This window comes from Perognathus longimembris, chromosome 20 (genome assembly GCF_023159225.1).
Source record: "Perognathus longimembris pacificus isolate PPM17 chromosome 20, ASM2315922v1, whole genome shotgun sequence".
NCBI lineage: Eukaryota > Metazoa > Chordata > Mammalia > Rodentia > Heteromyidae > Perognathus > Perognathus longimembris.
Window position 1 is genome coordinate 7,253,227 of NC_063180.1, and position 21,469 is coordinate 7,274,695.

At 43.1% G+C, this 21,469-nt stretch overlaps 1 protein-coding gene across 6 annotated transcripts in view; it reads left to right on the top strand.

Annotated features, from left to right (window-relative positions):
* The window catches only part of Sctr (secretin receptor), an 81,234-nt gene that overhangs the window by 47,097 nt on the left and 12,668 nt on the right, over nucleotides 1-21,469 (top strand). For 5 of the 6 annotated variants that reach the window (XM_048368661.1, XM_048368667.1, XM_048368664.1 and 2 more), the window contains exons 8-10: nucleotides 16,323-16,383; nucleotides 18,058-18,127; nucleotides 21,237-21,328. In XM_048368661.1, coding sequence (XP_048224618.1) covers nucleotides 16,323-16,383; nucleotides 18,058-18,127; nucleotides 21,237-21,328 — 223 coding nt within the window. The remainder of the gene's footprint in view (nucleotides 1-16,322; nucleotides 16,384-18,057; nucleotides 18,128-21,236; nucleotides 21,329-21,469) is intronic. The other variant, XM_048368663.1, reaches the window with a different exon arrangement.

Genomic DNA, 21,469 nt, shown 5'->3' on the forward strand with positions numbered 1-21,469 from the left:
AAATTACATTCAACATTTTAACTTTCAACTATACAGACTTCTTTTTGGGCTACCTCAGTGTAGCCTTTTAACATTCTAGTTTGTAAAAGCTTTTTCCTGACTGGCTGGGGAACTGATCTCTGATGACTTAACAGATCTCAGTAAGAACACAATCTCAGGTCTCTTTCCTGAACAGATGTATCAGCTTAAAATTCTCACTGCCAGTCAGGGCTTTGAGTAGACGTGGGGGGTTGGGATTTTAAACTATCCTCTCATTTGACAAACTTACCCTTACTACCCACTATCACAGATGACTGGCAAGTTCCTGCCCAGTAGACAGACATGGGCATTAGAAAGGCATGCTTATGAACTATTCTTCTAGGACTTCCCGGCTTTGATTAACTTTTGAAAGGCCAAACAGGAGTGACTCTAGGATCTGACACCATCTCTGCCATCCAAGCAGTGGCTTACTGCCTCTGGATGCTCCATCACTTTTGTCCCAGGAGGAGTGACTTTTCACTGGACTTGGACTCAGGACCTGAATGCTGTCCCTCAGCTCTCCAGCTCAAGACTAGCACTCTACCACTTTTGAGCTCTACACAACTCCGTTCCCAGCACTCTGCTGGCTGATTAAAGACAAGTCTCTCACAGGGACCTTTCTCTGCCCGGGCTGGCTTCGAACAGCAGATTTCAGATCAGTGAGTCTTACAAGAGGCCATTTTACTCCAATTAAAGCAACAAGGTGGTCCACACAGAAGTAGTTTTTAAACATGCTCTCACCTGGAACTTATTAAGGGCCAGTATTAGATCTTGACAAACTTGTAGGAATCACCTGTGCTTCTCTGTGGGCCTGCTGGAAACTGTTACAAAAAACCTATAAAGAAGCTGGAATGGCAATTAAACATTTTGGTAGCCATAATTCTCCTTTTCTCACTTTGCAATAATTATTTAGGACAATTTTACTTCCAAATTTCTTATCTAGAAATGTATTCTTGATTTCCAAAGCCTTTTTAACACTAACACAACACTTTAGCTTTTATCTGCATTGGAAAAACTGAAGCTCACAGGTGTTGAACCTGGGTAACTGCAGTCGAAATCAGGACACGGGGGATGCAAGGCGAGTGAACCAATGCATACTTTATTCCAAGAGGGCCAGGGTTTATATAGGGTTAGAAACCAATTTTACAATTACAGGGTAAAAGATCAATACAGCATGACATTTGTCTCAAATACAAAAGTGGAGGAAATTTCCTACTGTGAGGGCAGGAACTTGGTACAAATGCCTTTCTAATTACAGGAGGTAGTGACTACAAAGATTATAGATATCAAGACAAGGAACTGTATACAACTGAGGTAGAACTAATTATCTCCTAGCTATTATCTCCTTAAGGCTAGATAACATTAATCTTGACTTCTCCAAATACTTGTGAAATAACAGTGAGGAGACTTTCCTGTTTACAGTGAGAATCTAGTGAGGAGACTTTCCTGTTTACAGAGATAATCTAACACTAAAGGCAGCTGGTCTAGCAAGTCTCCTAAGAGAGACTTGCTAAGTAGGGGGAAAAAGGAGATTCTCGCAACAACTGGTGGCTTCCTTTGGCCCACAAACACCAGAAACTCCTTACTGGGAATGAGTTCCCAAGGGCCTATTAGTGTGCTAATGAGGCATCGGAGTAACCGTGCCGGGGCTAAATTTTTCCACTGGTTGGAGACTTTAATTCTCCAACAATTCCCCCTTTTTTATTAATTTTATTAATTTTATTAATTTTCCACAGCCGCTTCTCTAGAAAGTTTAAGGGCAGTTAGTAAAACATCAGAGGAATTATTCCTAGTGTAACGCTTTATTATAGCTATGATAGAACAATATCCTAAGAAAAAGACACATATCATAAGTATTAAGGCAATAGAAGCACTTCCAACACTATGGGTAATACTTTGCCACCACCCCCTAGGGTCTAGTCCTTCTAAGGTCTGAGCTAGTCCTTGGGCTATATCATCAATAGAAGAGGCATCTGGCAATTCCTTTTGAAAAGCTTCAAAAACCTCCCTGTACAAGCTTTGTTCACTTAACGTACCATTTAGTAGGGCTCCATCTATAAGCATTTGTATATCATTCCATTCACATTCAGAGGCATTATATTTATAAGGTGTTACACAGACATGACTAGAATTCCAATCACGAGTCAAAAACAATCGTTGCTGTAAAGCCAAATATTTCTGTCCAAGCCAAAACACTCCTCCTTTAACAGCTTCTAACTCATCTTGAAGGTGGGCATTTACTTCCAGCTGGTGTTGCCACAGATTGTGGGAGTCCTGGTGCCACTGCACCATAAAGTCATGAGTTTGTACAGATTGTCGCAATGCAGCTCCGGATACTGCTGCAGTTGTAGCAATGGCAATTAGTCCAACAAGTCCTGCAATAATCAGTCCAATGGCACGACGACTCCTCCTCAGAAGCCGCTTGAAAAACTGCATTACCAATCCTTGCACAGGTCCTCCAGCCCAGGGACGGTGCATGCGAACAGGAACCCAAAGGGAGTTGCGCTGGGTTAAAATCATGATCCTATCTTGACTAAAATTAAAGGTGACATTGTTATTCAAACAAGTATACAATTTACAATTTATGCAGGTAATGGCATTCTTAGTTATGTTTATGGGGCCGACCATCAGTACATGTGGAAAATGAACACAAGCAGAGATATTATAGGTCTTTACAACTGTGAAGTTGTAGGAGGCCGAGGATCTTTTAGATCCTGAGTAAGTTCCATTGGCCAGCAATACAGGAGCCAGAGTGGCTGCTAATTTCCAGAGATGACGTTGTGGAGGAAATAGCTTGCTTACGTGGACGAGAGCAGGCCGGGGGTCACTAAAGCCTGCTCCAAACCACCCTAAAAGCTGTTTAGCAGACATGGCATTGGACATGTTCATAAAGTAGGGTCACAAGATGAGTTATATTCAGTGCAGTTTTTCAACCACACACCAGAAGGTCCCCAATCATACCAAGTATGCTGGGATGTATTCCAAATAGTTGGAAAAATTCCTCGACAACTTTCCCAATGTCTTTCAGTAAAGTTCAGGTTCAGATAAGTAAAATTGTCACATTTAGGCAGGCCAGCAGGGCTAGGATAATTCTCTAATTTATAGGTATGAGATCCCACAGACCAGGAAGACAGTCTAATCAGCCGAGTTCTACTGCAGTTATCTGAACCTCCATGCTGAATCCAATATTGATATCTAAAAGGGTAACATGGGGAACGGCCTTGACAGATAGCTTTAGAGAACTGAGAATAAGAGAAGTTAAATGATCTTTCCTCTTCCATAGGAAAGACTGGAATGCCAGACCCATAGGGGGAGAGAGTAAATTAGGAATAGATGTAAAAACAGAGACAGGGGCTTTTGTCCATAAATATGGACATAATAAAGGAGGGTTAGAAAATATAGGCCCAATACATTACCTCTGATGTAGCCCCTACAGGTTACCAGTGCACACCTGTCCATTTGAATGGCCTTATCACTTGAATGAGAATGTCTCACCCCCTTGATGGACAGAGGGGTGTTTGTTGCTGGATCCACTGGAGCAGGTGCTAGAAAGATGGGCTGTCTTCTGTAGAAACATAAGCATACCCTCGCCCCTGGGTTAACAACTCCCAGGGGACCCAATCTAGCCCAACCCCCAATCTAATCCAAACCGGCTGCGGTTTGTTTTGCATAGGCGGAGCTAGGAAGTGTAGCTCAGCTCTTGCTAAAACATCTCCTTGAGGCAAATTTAAAAAGTTAAGGACAAATAGTGCTTCTGCAATAACGGCTCGGGCTGTTTTATAAATACTTTTCATAGAAGTTGCATATCCCTCAGTACTATCCATACTCCCCCTCTTTAGTTTTTTAATTTGTGTTTTTAATGTATAATGAGCTCTTTCTACTATACCTTGACCTTGAGGATTGTATTTAATTTCTGTAACATGAAAAATGTTATGAAATTCTAAAAATTTTTATACTTGTTTACTGGAATAAGCTGGTGCATTGTCAGTTTTTAAATGACCTGTATTAGAGTGCCGGGCAGCATGATCTTTTTCTGCTGAGGCAAAAGAGACTAAAGCATCTACTTTAGCATTACCGTATGCCATAGGACCTGGCAAATTAGAATGAGCTCGAATATGGACTGTATACAAAGAGTGTTGCCTCTGGCGCAACAGGTTCTGTAATTGATTAAATAGTGAACTTAGTGGGGGTTTTATTTGAGAAATAACAGCAGAGTATATATTGCATAAAACATGTGCTGCATAAGCAGAGTCAGTAATTAAATTAAAAGGTATCAAGAAATTTCCCAGAGCATATATAATAGCCTGTAACTCATTTTGTTGTGCTGATTGCCAAGGGGTAAAGAAAACTTGATATTTATCTTCTGTCCAGAAAGCACATTTGTTATTTTTAGTACCATCTACAAAAACATTGGGAGCATTTAGAATGGGCTCAGAGAGTAAAATATTATCAATAACATAAGTTTGTCTTTGAAAAAATTGCCAAAGAGGACTAGAAGGTAAATGGTATAAAATTTCCCCTGTAAAGCCATTTAAAGCCAGAGGGAGAAGATCAGAGGTTTGTAACATAAACTCAAACTGCTGTTTAGGTATAGGGGTGATAATGAAGTAGGCGTCTTGCCCACTGATTTGCAGGCATCTCTTACGGCCTTGCATGATAATGAAACTGATCATCTCTGGATAGGTGGATAACGTTTTGGAGAAAGTGTGTTTGGTATATATCCATTCCAAAGGCTTATTGTACTGAGCTAGCACCCCTGTAGGGTAGTCTTTGGTAAGTAAAATTAGCAACCCAATAGGGGCAGATAGGTCTACCCAAGCTAAGGAATTTTGAGCCAGGGCCTTTTCCACTAGAAGTAGCTCCTGACGTGCCTCATCAGTTAATTTTTGGGGGCTTTTTAAGTCCGAATCTCCTTGAAGGATGGAAAATAGGTTAGGAATTCTGGGAATTACCAGAATTCCTAAGGAAGGGCAAAGCCAATTGATGTCCCTAGTAACTTTTGAAAATTATTAAGAGTTTTAAACTCTTCAGTACGAATTTTTATTAATTGGGGGGTAATTACTTGTCTTTTAACTAAATATCCCAGATACTTAAATGGTTCTTCTGTTTAAATGAATTTTATCAGGGGCAATTATTAAATCATACTGTTGAAAGTCTAAAGGCAAAATTTGTAACAATTTTGATACAATATTTTTATCAGGTGCAGCAAATAATAAATCATTTTATTGAAAACCTGTAAAACAAACTGGAGTAGTAATTAAACAATCATCTTGATAGCCATCGTTTTCCTATATCCAACTTAAAACAAACATTTTAAATTTCATATCTCAGAATACATTTTTGATCTCAAGTCTTTTACCAAGCCTGGTTGTATTAAAAGAAATCTGGAGCCTAGGTATCACCCATTGCTTCATGCTGCTTGTTTTTCACTTCCAAATTTCTTATCTAGAAAGGCATTCTAAAACCTTTTAAAGTAGAGGCTTTCACACCTTTACCTCAGCCTGTATTTGCATAGAAAAACTGAGGCCCAGGGGGCACATTGCCTCCTGGTTGTCTGCTTTAAAAGAGCCATTTTCCTATATACAGAGAGTTAATGAAAGTTGTGTACTTCTATCCCCCATTAGTTTATATACTTTAAAATATTTACCTGATTATATGTGACTTAAGATAGTTAATCTTACTGTTACAGTACAGTTTACACTTAAAAAATTTAGTACCTGATTCATTAAAGTGATACCCAAAACAATTGTAACAAGAGTACACTTAGCAGTGTGCCCCAGAATTATAACCATGAGATTTCAGAGTTAGCATATTTGCCTTTTTAATACATCCAAATTGCAAACCTGTACAGGAATCGAGTTATATCAGGTAAATAAACTTTTAACTCTCCTTTAAGATATTCCAATTTTAATCCATCCTAAGGGGCAATTTTTAGAAGTATCAGTCAAATCATACATTTTACCATGAGGTTTCCAATGTTTACCTGAAAACAAAAGAAATAAAAGAAAGGCCTCCATTGGCCTGTCCTATAGAATGGGCCTATCTCCATCCTACTCCTTAGAGCTTGATGAACTGCCTTGGGGCCAGCTTGCCCTCTCCCACTATGAATGGACGCCACCCTACGGCTGTCCCATCACGTGGATGGCTAAACTGTACTTTTGTCAGTTTACCCCTCACTACTGAGGATAGGTTCAAGGGCCCTTGCTAAGTTCTTATTTATTTATTTATTTATTTATTTATTTTTAACCATGAATTAAAGAATTTTTTAACTATAGTCCCTTTTAAAATAAAGTAATAATCCTTTAAAGCTTTTGGTAAAGCCCAAACTCGATGATCTTTTGAAGTTTAAAGTTAAACTAACCTATTTTTACATCATACATTTTTAATCTTGAACACATTCACACCCACATTTGTGCGCGCGCACACACACATACATACATTCACATATGTAGGTATATTAATGTAAAAAGAACTTAAAAGCAGTCCAAATAACTATCAGCTGTACTTTTTTAGTGGCAAAAGGTATATTTTCCAATCTTACTCTTGTAATGACCAAAACTTAAAACAAAACCTTTAATGAATGATTTTAGCATTGTTTAGTCTTATTCGCTAGGGCCTATTAGTTTTAGCAAAGTATCTTAGCATACTAAACACTGAAGATAACTGGGTTGGGGTCCCCTGGAGTATTACTGAGTCCACCTAGCACTTGACTCTTAGTGTTTACTCTCAGGCTAAGATTAGCCTACCCGGCTGTTTGAACTCAGCTCTTAGCAGCCTGCACTTTTTCTGTCTTCTTGCAGAAGGAGACACAGTACCTAGTAAATGTTTTGCCCATAGACATGTAAATGGACAACAGAAATAAGGGAAACAAAAGTTTATGTTTAAAACTGGTACCAATCTCAAAGACAAAACTAGTCAAGACAAAACAGAACATAGAAACAGAGGCTTTTACGCCTTGGATGGCATGTCCAGCGTCCACAAGCTGCCAGCCAGAGTGATGGAAAGTCCATAGGGCCCTGAAAATTCTCAGGGGGATCCTCCCCAGTGGAGATTTCCATCCCATGGCAATCAACCTGCCGAGGCCGCCCACCAGAGGACTTTTTTCCCATCTTAGCACTCCACACGAAACACAACTAATCAAACAAGGACAAAGACACATGAAACATGTAGCGCAGGCGCAAATTAAAAGTGCAATTGCAGTAAAAATTCTCTTGAGAAGTAAAAGAAAAATCACTAGTCCTTCCCCAATTCCAGGCTGATGGACTAAAACAGGGAGTGTCAGCTCCCCTGCTAGCGCCTGGTTGTAAAGAAAAGATGATGGGGAAGCCTCCTTCACTGAAAGGGAGCCATGAGACGCCCCGTATTACAGCTGTCCTAAGTTAAGTGACCCTGGTCAATATCTTGTTAATGAGGGGTCTGTGCTACACCTCCGGTTGGAGGGGGTTGAATGACAGGAAAAGTTTGATAGCAAGAGAGAGAAGCAGAACCATAGGACTTAGATTAATTAAAGTAAAAGTGGGCTCCGCGGCCACAATTATTTGTTCTTTACTTTCACCTTCCTGACTGCCCCTGGCAGATCGAAAGAGCATCTGTAGCACTTTGACTGCACTGCTGAGCTGCCTAAATTATCATCTTTCTCTGAAGGAGCATAGGTAGAGGCTGAAAGCTTATTTGATGTTAATTTTTCTTTAACAAAACTGACAGGAGATAGTTCAGGTGTTGCCATGTCTTTTAGCTCCTGCCCAATTTGAGTTTTTACCTCCCCGGACAAATTATAAGCCTTCATAGCTTTTTCCACGTCAGCCTCTGGCTCAGCAGCTGATGTTATGATAGCATCAGGAGACATCATGCTCACGGCTGTATGTATTAATGCCCAAACAGACCAAAATGTAACTGGAACCTTGTCTCCACACCGATATTCATTTTCCATATTATTCTCTACTCGTTCCCAGACTTCTAAATCTAAAGTATCTCCCTCTGGGAACCATACATTATACTCCACTACCTGTACACACTCATCTCTTTGTGAACACGAGACCATAGCTCCGTCCCGTTTCAATACATGGTGGATAAAATTAGAAAATGGAGTTGGTTTAGCTTGTCCCATAACCCCGTAATATTAAAAATAGGAGCTCACCACACAGATCCCTTGTCTCCTGTGAATTACACACAGATCCCTTGTCTCCTGTGAATTAAAAATATCTCTCACCTCACTCGAGAGCTCGGCAGTTCCGCAATCTCCTGTGGATCAATTGTCAGGTCCCTGGGTCCGGACGCCAGATGTTGAACCTGGGTAACTGCAGTCGAAATCAGGACACGGGGGATGCAAGGCGAGTGAACCAATGCATACTTTATTCCAAGAGGGCCAGGGTTTATATAGGGTTAGAAACCAATTTTACAATTACAGGGTAAAAGATCAATACAGCATGACATTTGTCTCAAATACAAAAGTGGAGGAAATTTCCTACTGTGAGGGCAGGAACTTGGTACAAATGCCTTTCTAATTACAGGAGGTAGTGACTACAAAGATTATAGATATCAAGACAAGGAACTGTATACAACTGAGGTAGAACTAATTATCTCCTAGCTATTATCTCCTTAAGGCTAGATAACATTAATCTTGACTTCTCCAAATACTTGTGAAATAACAGTGAGGAGACTTTCCTGTTTACAGTGAGAATCTAGTGAGGAGACTTTCCTGTTTACAGAGATAATCTAACACTAAAGGCAGCTGGTCTAGCAAGTCTCCTAAGAGAGACTTGCTAAGTAGGGGGAAAAAGGAGATTCTCGCAACAACTGGTGGCTTCCTTTGGCCCACAAACACCAGAAACTCCTTACTGGGAATGAGTTCCCAAGGGCCTATTAGTGTGCTAATGAGGCATCGGAGTAACCGTGCCGGGGCTAAATTTTTCCACTGGTTGGAGACTTTAATTCTCCAACACACAGGCATTCTGAAACCAGGTGCCGTCCTTTGCCTATGGGCTGCTTGTTTCAAAAGAGCCTCTTTTTTTTTTTTTTTTCTTCAGTCCCAGTTACTGCATGGCCTGAAGACCTTTGAACTCAAATGACAACTTTTCCTTAATGCAAGAATTACAATTAGCAATACTTATCCATTCAGCTTTCCAATGTATTAGTGAGAAACATTGGCCCATTTTGCCATTTCTTCTTATATACATAGAGTTAATGAGAGTTTACGTCTATCCCCATTAGTTTAATATATATATATATATATATATATATATATCCTTTTAAATCCAAATTTCTAACACTTAGCTCTGATTAAGCATTTTTTTAAACTATAGTTCCTCTTTAAAACAATGCAATCATCCTTTAAAGCATTTGGTAATGCCCAAACTTGATGACTATTTGAATTTAAACTTAAACTTAGTTTTGCATCATACTGCAGTCTTGAACATGTTCACACTCTGGTTTTGAGCTATCTCCTTAACCTCCATCTAGTGAGCTAGGATCAAGTCTAGAGGGCTAGATGGAGGTTCCCATGATGGAACGTTACCCATAGCTCTGATCAGATGTTCAGTCCAAAAGGCTACAGAAAACAAAACAACTATAACAATACAAAAGGAGGAAAACACAGGCAAGAACAAGAACAAGAAAAAGAAAAACTGGAGATTTCCCAAATTGGCCCACACAACCTCCTGCAAGGGTGCAGAAGGAGTGGACTCAAGTTGAAAGCGGGGCTTCAGAGGTCCCCCTTCAAGGGTGGGGAGTCTGGGGCATCCCTCAGTCTCCCCAGAATTGCCGAGTAAGTGCGTCTGCTTCGACAACCCCTTCAAGAAATAAGCAAAAGCAAAAGAGACAAACAGACGCATTACAAGACAAATGAACAGCGCTGTTTTCTTACCTTTGGAGTCTGGGGTCTCGTGGGGGGGGGTTCTCTGGGGCTATCCCGGACGAGCCCCCATATGTTGTGCCAAGTCGTGAGACCACCACCAAGAAGCCCACCGAGACTCAGACATTCTGAAATGTAATAGCAAGGCAAGACTTTATTCAGGCGGGGCCATGGCCCGGGCCTTGTCCTACCCACCAACACAGCGGAGGTTAGGAGGCAGCCCCCAGCTGGGATTACACAGAGCTTATAAAGGCAAAAGACAAAGTTTCAGCAATCAGGTGTTTAAGCAAGCAAGATTACGAGTACAAATCTGATTGGCTCAGGGCTCAAGGCATTCTAGGGGTGGTTAGAGTTAAGCATTCCTAGTCGTTAGAATTCTCGACCGGCTGGGCCCTAATAAACTTGTCCTGGGTTTGCTCACAGAGCCTGCTTATCTCAGGTTTACGTGGTAAAGCGGGGTTCGCGTGGTAAAGTGGGGCCTGACTTCGAAGTCTGGCTCTTTGTTTCCCCCCTTCACCCAACACTTTACCTCTTATCTTCCAATCCATTTATATGTTCTCTTCCTGGATTCCTTTCTGCAGCAAGATCTTTTCAACTGTGAGGGCAGAAATTCTGGCTCAGATATGCTTTAAAGATAAGGGAAAATGGCTAGGATCTGGCAGCTCATGCCTGTAATCCTAGCTACTTCAGAAGCTGAGATCTGAGGATTATGACTCCAGGCCAACCCAGGCAGACAAGGGACTTAATCTCCAATTAAACAGCAAAAGTTCATAAGTAGAGCTTTGTCTCAAGTGATAGAGTACCAGTCTTGCACAAAAAAGTTAAAGGAGAGCTAAAGACCCTGAGTTCAAGCTGTAGTACTGATACCAAAGAATAAAAAATAAGATAAAGGAAATTAATTGGCCAGATAACAGACAAATCTAGAGATCACTGACTTTCTCCAAGAGGAATATATCAGCTTAATAATCTGTCTCTACTCTGCTTTTTGCAACATCAACTTTGTCTTGGGGCTGGGGTTCCCATTGTCTCCCAGCCAACAGCTACTGGGATACAGCTTCCTTGATACTGAAATCCAATAAGATAAACAAGTTGCCTGAGATTTGATCTCCAGCACTGGGGGAAGTGAGAGACAAACAAGGTAGTATTCCTTGTAAACCTGAGGCTCCCTCTGATTGGACCATTTAAATCTCATACACATCCTTGAGCCAATCAGAAATCTGAGAGAATGCTGATTTGTGAAAGCTACTCAAACCACATGGCTTCCCAAAGGCCATCAGGATTCAGTTTCTATGAAGGAGAGGAAACCATTGTAAGACAGTCTCCTTTCTGGTCAAGGAAAATACCAACAACTCCCATTTTTTGACCCTACTCTGTGCCAGGTACTGGTGTTGTGCCAAGTCATGAGACGATCACCAAGAAGGCCACCGAGACTCAGACATTCCGAAATACAAAAGCAAGGCAAGGCTTTATTTAAGTGAGCTGCAACTCGGTCCTCCTCCTACCCACCGACACAGCGGAGGTTAGAAGGGAGCCCCGAGCTATGATTACACAGGGCTTATAAAGGCAAAAAACAAAGTTACAACAATCAGGTGTTCAAGCAAGCAAGATTAGGACACAGGTACAAATCTGATTGGCTCAGGGTTTGAGGCATTCTAGGGGTGCTCAGAGTTAAGCATTCCCAGCGGTTAGAGTTCTAGACCGACTGGGCCCTAATGGGCTTGTCCTGGGTCTGCTCACAGGGCCTGCTTATCTCAGGTTCACGTGGTAAAGTGGGGCCTGACTTCAAAGTCTGGCACTTCACTGTTTTTAGCACAGCAACTTCCACATGCCCCTCAGAGAGCTCAGAGAAGATACTTAATATGGGTAACTCATACTATAGACTGGATTCAAATCAAGGCCTATTGATATGCAAAGCCCTTTAACTCCTACCCTACTATTAACAAATATCCATTTATCTGTCAACCTTCCTGAGAGATCATTAGCTGATAGGTAATTAGGGGTAGAAAATAGCAACTGGGACAACAGCCAATATGACAGGAAACAATGACACAGTTCAAAAACACCTTGTTCCCAACATGCCATGCAGGTTCCAAGACTCTGACACATGCACTTGACGAAAGGTGGAAGGAAATGAGTTTATGTTTGTGCTCCACGGAATGGGGGATCCAATCAGAAGGGAACTTCCAAGCTTAGGAACCCTGGGGCGCATCCAATCAGAAGAGACTCCTGCAGTGCATGGACACTGGTTAACCAATCAAACCAAGAAATGCACTCCCTCAAGAAGGAGGGGAAGGAGGTTCATATATCTGGCAAGCCCAGGCAAAAAGATTCTACATACCTAACTATGGGTTTCCCTTGTCTTTGGAAAGTCTGTTTCTTTACTTTCCTTTAACTTCTTTCTCTACATGAGAACGTGTGTTTGTGCGTGTGCATGAATATGCGTACACACACACACTCACACATGCACATGTGTGTACACATGGATGCATGGGTTCTAGGGCTTGAACTCAGGGTCTGGGTGCTGTCCCTGAGCAGTCTCATCCAAGGCTAGCACTCTACCACTTGAGACACAGCTCTACTTCTGGCTTTTGGGTGGTTAATTGTAGATAGGAGTCTTATGGACATTCCTGCTGGGGCTAGATTAGAATCATGATTCAGATCTCAGCCTCCTGAGTAGCTAGGATTATAGGTGTGAGCCACCTGGTCCCAGCTTTCCTTTCACTTTTAAATGAGCTCTCTTAGTTCACTTTAAACACTTTCTTGCCTTTTCAATTCCTTAATTGGAAGAGAAAACAAACCCCACTACAATAGTATTGTGCACCCATGCATGCATCTATTTAACATCTGTCCATCCGTCCTCCATCCATCCATCCTCTTTGTGTACCCACCAACCTGATCAACCACTATCTATATGTCCATTCCATTCCATTTATCCATTTATTCATCCATCCATCCATCCATCCATCCATCCATCCATCCATGCATCTCCACTGTTCATTTGATAACCACACATTAAGGCTTTAGGCAGAAAGTTCCTATGAGGGACTCACAGGCTTACAGAGAGATAGGCAGTCATGGGCCCCAGTCATTAGTTTCATTTGGGTTTTCCTGGTGTCTTTAATTGACAAGCATCCATGCTAGCAATGACCCCATGGACTCTTCTGCTTTCTTAAATCCTTGTAGGCTAGGGTTTGTTTTCCATCAGACAATCCGAGAGCCACCCTAGCTGGCAGAGCAGACTGCACTATCCTGCTTCTGGACCTTTTCAGTTTGACTAGCATATAACTTTAGCCCCAGCCCCAGAGCTCTGGAGACCCAGGATTTGCATTATACAATGGACACTATCAGGACAGTATCCAATTTGGAGCATCACTTACTAAGCTCAATCAGAATTCCCCTAATCTCCCTCTACAACTCCTAAGTTCTTTACTACTTGACTCCTCTTGGCTTACTCTTTTATTGGAGCACATTCTCCAGAACATCTCTGACAAAGAGGACCTGGAAGGAACATTTTTCACATTGCATATCTGAAAATATCTTTATTCCACTCTCATCTCTAATTTGCCAATTACTGGTGCATAGAACATCAGGTTGAAAAAACATTTTCCTCCAGGATTTTGAAGGTCTGTGTTTTGGCATCTGAAGTTATGCATGCAATTCTTGAGCCTTTTACTAACTTTTTACCTATCAGATGCCAGGGCTGAGGGTGTAGCTTAGTGACCGAGCACTTATCTACCAAGTGCAAAGCTGATTCCAGCCCCAGCACCAAAATCAAACAAACAAATTAATTAAAAACATCGAGTCTTCTCTTTGTTTTGAAATGTCTCAGGGTGGGCCAACGGAGATTTTTCTTTCATGATGGCCCATTCATCTGCAAATTGGAATCCTCCTTTCTTAGAAGCATTCCTGTGTTATCTGCAGGATCATTTATTTCCCTTCAGTTATTACTCTTTCCTATCCAAACTTATTTCTGTCAGAAGGTACACATCCTGGAATAAACCTCTAGTGTTCTAATTTCCTACTTGATATTCCACTATTTTCTGTTTGTTTATTTTACTTTCTGGGAGATACATAGTCTTTATTTTTCAATCCACTGACTGAATTTTTGATTTGGTCATCTAAATTCCATGCCTTCTTTCTTGCTCTCTGAATGCTCCTGGTTTGCACCTTCCTGTCTGGATCATATAAATGCAATCATTTCTGTCTCTTTGATGATATTCCCTAGAGTTGTTTTGTTCAAGTTCCTTCTGTTCCCTGCTTGGTTTCCTCTCAGTTCCTCTTCTCTGATTGTTTTGTTCCTAGTCTTTTATGTAATCAGATGTCAGTGACCTTGGCTGTCTGTTCATATTTGAGAATGAGTCTTTTCAGGGCCAATCAAAGCTTTGGGCTGAGGGCCTTTTCTTGAGGGAGCTGGCCTGGATGTGGCCACTGGGTTAGGGGAGGAGGGTGTGTCAGTATTGCTAACTCTAGGCCCTTAGTCTGTCTGGCTGTTCAGTACCTCCAAAAAGATTCCTTCAATCTGCCTGGAGTTAGGGAGTAAGAGTCTGGAGTAGAAGTAGACTCAGCTACTAGAGGTCTGAAAACTCAGAGGCCTGGGGCCAGAGCCCTTACTGTCTGGCATGCAGCCAAATGTCCCTTAGATATAGAATGTGAGCCTCATATCAAATTTTAAAAGGCCAGACATGGTGGTGTGCACCTGTAGCTCTAGCTCCTTGGGGCAGAAGCAGGAGACTCACTTGAACCCAGGATTTGAGGCCAACCTGGCAATATAGGGAGTCCTTGTGGCTTCATAAAAATAATAGAATTAGAAGTGTGGTATAGAGTACTTTCTTAGCTTATGTGAGGCTCTAGGTTCTATGTCCAGTACTCCATTAAAAATTAAATTAAAAAATAAGTAAATTCTAATAGTCACAGTAAACATAATAAAGAAACAGGTAAAAGTAATAGATTTTCTATTATTCTATTCTATTTTGTTTTAATTGTATAATCAAAATAGTACCATTTCAATGTGTATTCAGCATAAAAATTGCAAATCACTTATTTAGATTTTTTTTTGCCAGTCCTGGGGCTTGAACTCAGGGTCTGGGCACTGTCCCTGAGCTTCTTTTGCTCAAGGCTAGGACTCTACCACTTGAGCCACAGGACCACTTCTGGCCTTTTCTGTGTATATTGTACTGAAGAATGGGACCCAGGGCTTCATGCACGCCAGGCAAGCACTGTACCACTAAGCCACATACCCAACCTTTTAGATTCTTTTATTAATAGTAAAACTTCCAAATCTAAGATCTATCTGGCACTTCTGCACACCTGAGCTGGGACCAGCCACATGGCAGGTGCCCAGTAGTGCTGTGTGGCAAGTGCCCGCAATACTGGCTGGAACTTCATCCAGCAGTGATCCTGGTGCCCACTTCTGCCCGCTACCTGGCTGGAAGCCCAGACCAGCCCTCCTGGGCTCAGTTTCCCTAGGAAATGAACTCGTTGGGATACACAGATAAGTCTTTGGTCTCCTGAGAGTAATGTTGGCCACTAAGAGTGGTCATCTGACTCTTATTTACACTTTCAACCAACCTTCAAGTTTGGCGTAAAGCCACAGCTCCACTTTCAGTTTTTTGCTGGTTAGTTGGAGATAAGATCCTCTCTGATTTGGCTGTCCAGGCTGACTTCAAGCTGTGATCTTCAGATCTCAGCCTCCTGAGTGGCTAGGATAATAGCCCGCCAGCTGTCAGTGTTTCTGAAGTGCTGCCATCTACTCCATTCTTGCCTTCCTTCCCAGTCTCTGTGCTTATGGCCTTATACCATCCCTTTGTTGTTTACTGGTGCTAGAGCTGGAACTCAGGATGCCACCCATGCTAGGCAGGTGCTCTGCCCCTTAAGCCACACTTCCAATCCCCATTTCTGTTTCTTTACTGTCATGTTGGATGGAGGGGAAATAGAAATAAATGTGTAAGTTCAATTTGCCTCATTTAAATACAAGTTAGGAAATGGTCTTCTATCTTTTCAACCCAGAGACATTTTTTCTTCTCTAGTCCAAACTGTGTTTCTGGATATATATATAGCAGTGATGGCTGAGCTTTTACAAACCAATAGCTTAATAAAATCAATACTTCTCTCACCAACTGGTTTTCCCACCCCAACCCCCATGCATACTTTACAGTTCAAGAAGGCTGAACCACTGCTGCTTCCTTGGCTCCAAGGACCTGCCTGGGGAGGGGGACCCTCTCTGCAGAGGTTTCCTGGATTCTGGCCCAGACCTAAGCTCCAATAGCTTTCAGGATGTATCTCATTGAATCTTAGCTCCCAGAACCTTGAAACATGCAGCTACATGCTGATCCAGGGTGGCCAAAGGGTTTCCATGGAAACTAAGCCTGGCACCTGCTCAGTACCCAGGCTGGGTAACCATGATCCTGATATTCATACATGTGTTGAAGATCTCCTATCATTTCTGACCCCTCAGGTTCTCCAGCCATTTTTGTTGCATTATGGGCTACCACCAGGTACTTTCTGGAAGACGTTGGGTAAGCTGTTGAAAGGTAACAAGAGCATGCAGTTGGCTCTCTGTAGCACTGGCTCTGCGCACGCAAATTTAACCAACTTCAAACTGAAGATAAATACTATTTAAAATGTCTGCATTTGGGAGATTGAGGCAGGAAGATGGCAAATTTTGAGGCCAGGGTAGTAAGACCCTTTCTCCTAACACAGAGATAGATAATCTGGATTGAATATGTACAGGCTTTCCAACTGTTACTTTTTTCCTATTACATAACTCTTGTAAGTCATCTAGAGATAAATTCTAGTTTATGGTGTACACGGGTGATATGCATGTGGCATTAAAGCTCTTGAGCATCCGTGGATTTCAGTATCCACAGAGGGGTCTGGCACCACCTCCTGTGGGTTCTGAGGGCTGACCTATATTTGACATCCATTTCTTCCAACAGCACAGATACTTCTGTGGGAGCTTTTTGGGAAAGGTCTGTTCCTCAAATTAGGGGTGATAGGCAAGGTCTCTGGAGCCCTCTGTGGGTGAGTCTCCAGGTGGGTGAATCTGCAGATGGGCTGCACTTTTATCTCTTTGGTCCCTGACTGCTTTGCCCACTGGGTTATCTGTGCTTACATCCAATACCAGATGGCAACCAGAGCCCTAGGCAGGTGCTGCCAGTGGAGGAAGAACAGGGAAGGACCAGCCCAGGGGTCCCCTACCCTCCCAATATGGAAGAGCCCCGCTGAGCCAGACAGGTTAGAGCACTGGCAGCATTCTCAACTGTTGTGCCTCAGTGACAGAGACAGACCAGAGCTCTAGCCGTCTCTAAAAGAGCCAGGTGCTGAGCACTTTGAAAGAAACCAGGGAAGAGGAGAGTCAGTGTGATAGAGAGAGTCCATTTCTCAAGGGGAGAATGTCACAGACTGCAAGTAAACTAATGCTGAGGAGGCTTGCATGGGTCTTTTGGGCCAAACTTAGCCCACAATAATTTTTTTTTGCCAGTCCTGGGGCTTGAACTCAGGGCCTGGGCACTGTCCCTGGTTTCTTTTTTGCTCAAGGCTAGCACTCTGCCACTTGAGCCACAGCGCCACTTCTGGCCATTTTCTATATATGTGGTGCTGAGGAATCGAACCCAGGGCCTCATGTATATGAGGCAAGCACTCTACCACTAGGCAATATCCCCAGCTCCCAGGACTCTGTCTCTTAAAGAAATTAAAATAATTACTTTCTAAGTCTAAATTTTCAGTATTTCTAGAAAAACAAATCTATTAGTATTTTTCTTTGTGCCAAAACCCATCTGGAACAGAGCTGCGGCTGCCTTGGACCAGGCATGTGCTCTTCATGACCAGGTAACCACCACACCTGATTGATGTCCCAGGTATCTAGGTCATGCACGTGTCACCCAGAAACCTGACTGACTCAGGTCTACCTGGGTTTGCAGCTGCATTTGCTACCATGTGATCAAATAAATCTTGACAGCAGCAGGCTTTGGGACCTGAGCTCTGAGGTTCCCGCAGATGCACCAACGGCACCCTCAGCCCCACAGTACTCTGAGCAGCAGGGAGGGGTAGGTTGTAATGGTGCACAGATTTGGGGAATCAGAGCCACAGACATGAGGCCCTCATCCAAGGGTTGTTTCAGGGAACCTCAGGGTTTGCTGGTCAGCCTAGTTGTCCCCTCCTAACAATGCCTGGCTGCCCCTTCCCCATAGGTGCTGGGACATCAATGCCAACGCTACCATCTGGTGGGTCATTCGAGGCCCTGTGATCCTCTCCATCCTGGTGAGTGGCCATTCTCTGCTGAGCTGGGGGCCAGTGGGACAGATGGAAACACTGGCTCAGCCCTAAGGGCGGAGCCTGGTTCAGCATGTGCCAGGAGGGATAAGCCACACGCTTGCAAGTGGTCCTGGATCTCTGCTCTTTTTTTTTTTTTTTTCCTGGTCCTGGGCTTGAACTCTAAGCCTGTCCCTGAACTTTTTTGGTCAAGGCTAATGCTTTACCACTTGAGTCACGGCTCTACTTCTGGCTTTTTTTTTGCCAGTCCTGGGCCTTGGACTCAGGGCCTGAGCACCATCCCTGGCTTCTTCCCGCTCAAGGCTAGCACTCTGCCACCTGAGCCACAGCGCCCCTTTTGGCCGTTTTCCATATATGTGGTGCTGGGGAATCGAACCGAGAGCTTCATGTGTAGGAGGCAAGCACTCTTGCCACTAGGCCATATTCCCAGCCCCTACTTCTGGCTTTTTTGATGATTAATTGGAGATAAGAGTTTCACGGACTTTCCTGCCCTGGTTGGCTTTGAACCACAGTCCTTAGATCTCAGCCTCCCGAGCAGCTAGGATGACAGGTGTGAGCCACCAGTACCTGGAGAATTTCTGCTCTTGATCTCTGCTGGGACAGTGGGGTGGTGAGGAATGGTTGACAGCCAAGTGGGACTGTGGCTTTAGGACACTGCAGGAGACAGGCTCAGGAAATAGATGCAAGAGTGACCCCAGCATAGGGAGGGTTTCAACCCTGGCTGCCTATTCCAATCACTGGAAGCTTTTAAAACATTGATAGGAAGTTAGGTGCCCGTGGCTCTCACCTGTAATCCTAACTACTCAGGAGGTTGAGATCTGAGGATTGTGGTTCAAAGCCAGGGTGGGCAGGAAAGTCTGTTAGATTCTTATCTCCAATTAACTACCATAAACCTGGGAATGGAGCTGGATCTCAAGTGGTAAAGCACTAGCTTTGAGCATTAAAGCTCTTGGATAGCACCCAGATTCTGAGTTCAGCCACAAGTACTGGAAAAATGAAACAAAAAAATATGGATAGGTAGAGGTGAGAGCTCTACATTCTGAGGAAGGGTCTGGGCCTGAACTTTGTTAAGGTGGAGGGCTCTGCAGCCCAGCTGTGTGGAAAACAGCAGAGGGGTGAAGAGAGGGGATGCACAGAGACACTCTGAGGTCTAGTTTCTCAGCTGAAACTAACAGCTGTGGGTCTCAGAGCGATGCCCAAGGCCAAGGAACCAGTTGACAGGAAGTGCCCATCACAGACTGACTGGCCTAGGGGTGGGAGAAGAGCAGAGGTCAGAAGGCAGCTTGTGACCCTCCCCATGCTGGGGTCACTCCCACTTCTCTTCTCTGGGCCTGTCCCCTGCAAAGCCCTAAAACTATAGTCCTACTTGGCCTGAGATGCTGTCTCAAAAAAACAAATCCATGCAAAAAGCTACAAAGTAGAAGATTTTTTTATTTGATTAATATATGTTCATTGCACATATTAGCAGGGATCAGTGTGCTATTTCACCATGCATACGATTCATGTATACTGATACATACATCTTCTTAGCTCTTTTAAAAAAAGTATGTTTGGAGCTTTCAAGATTCTCTTTCCTAGTTTCCCACAAAATATATAATATAGAATGTATTTAGGGGGGCTGGGAATGTGGCCTAGTGGTAGAGTGCTTGCCTAACATACATGAAGCCCTGGGTTTGATTCCTTAGCACTGCAGAAAAAGCCAGAAGTGGTGCTGTGGCTCAAGGGGTAGAGTGCTAGCCTTGAGCAAAAGAAGCTCAGGGACAGTGCCCAGGCCTCAAGTTCAAGCCCCAGGAATGGCAAAAGGAAGAGAAAGAGAGAGCCACAGAAATAAAGAGAGGGAAGGAAGGAAAGAGGGAGGGAGGGAGAGGGAGAGAGAGAGAGAGAGAGAGAGAGAGAGAGAGAGAGAGAGAGAGAGAGAGAGAGAGAGAGAGAGAGAGAGACATGAGCCAGGGGCACCAGGCACAAAACGTATTTTAAAAAGGATTACCTGGGCACCGGTGGCTCATGCCTGTAATCTTAGCTTCTCAGGAGGCTTGGATCTGAGAATCATGGTTCAAAGCCAGCCCAGGTAGGAAAGTCCATGAAACTCTTATTTCCATTAACCACCGGAAAAAGAAAACCGGAAGTGGCGCTGTGGCTCAAGTGGTAGAGGGCTAGTCTTGAGCTAAGAGCTCAGGGACAACACCCCAGCCCAGAGTTCAAGCACAACGACCAAGGGGGAAAAAAAAAAGGATAGTCAGTGCCTGACTTCTGTAACTGTAATCCCTCTGTATATCACTTTCATAACAACAATTAAAAAAAATTTTAAAGCTCAAGGAAAAAAATGATAAGGATAGCCAGATGTGGTGATGCATGCCTGTAATCCCAGCACTTGGAAGACTAAGGCAGGAGGGAAGCCTGGACTATATAGTGAATCCCTGTGTCAAGAGGGAGAAAAAATAAAGTAAAACAGATAGGAAGAGGATAGGAAGAAGAGAAAGAAAAAAACAAACAGAATCTTAAGCTTTGGCTTGCATTTTTCCAAAGCAATTACTAGGGTTTGAACTCAGGGCTTTATATTTATTAGGCAGGTGCTCTACCACTTGAACTATGTCTCCAGCCTTTACTCCTCAGGTTATTTTTGAGATAGGGTCTTACTTAAGCCAGCCTGTACCTCAGTGTTCCTATTTACACTTCCAGCTATAGCTAGGGTGACAGACATACAGCACCATGCCCACCATTTTCCCTTGAGATGAAATCTTGAGAACTTTTTGCATGAGCTGGCTTCAAATGGTGTGTCTCCTAATCTCAGCCTACAAAGTAGCCACATCCTTACATTTTTCAAGATTCACAGGGGGATTCCTAAGCCCTGCAAGTCTGGGTAATCAGTCATCTTCCTGACAAGTGAGCAAGCTCTTGAGCTTCCGTGGCCTGGGGAAAGAGGGCTACGGTTTCTGTCCATGGCTCTGGACAGTTGGTTTCACCAGGGCTCTGAATGCAGGAGCCAGCACCTGGAATGTGCCATCATGGATATGGTTTCTTATCCCCACCCCAAAGTCCAAGGGACATTGCAGAAAGCAAGAGAGCATCAACCCCACTTCCGCCTTGTATTTTACAGATCAATTTCATCTTCTTTATAAGTATTCTAAGAATCTTAATGAGAAAACTTAGAACCCAAGAAACAAGAGGAAATGAAATGAACCAGTACAAGTAAGTAGATGGCAAAGACCTAGAAATGCTAAAACAGCCAGTCATTATCAGTTAGCATACATTTACTGAGCATCTACTGTATGCTCAATGAGTGCCAGTTGAAGACGGAAAAGTGTGGACCTAATTCTACATTGTAATTGG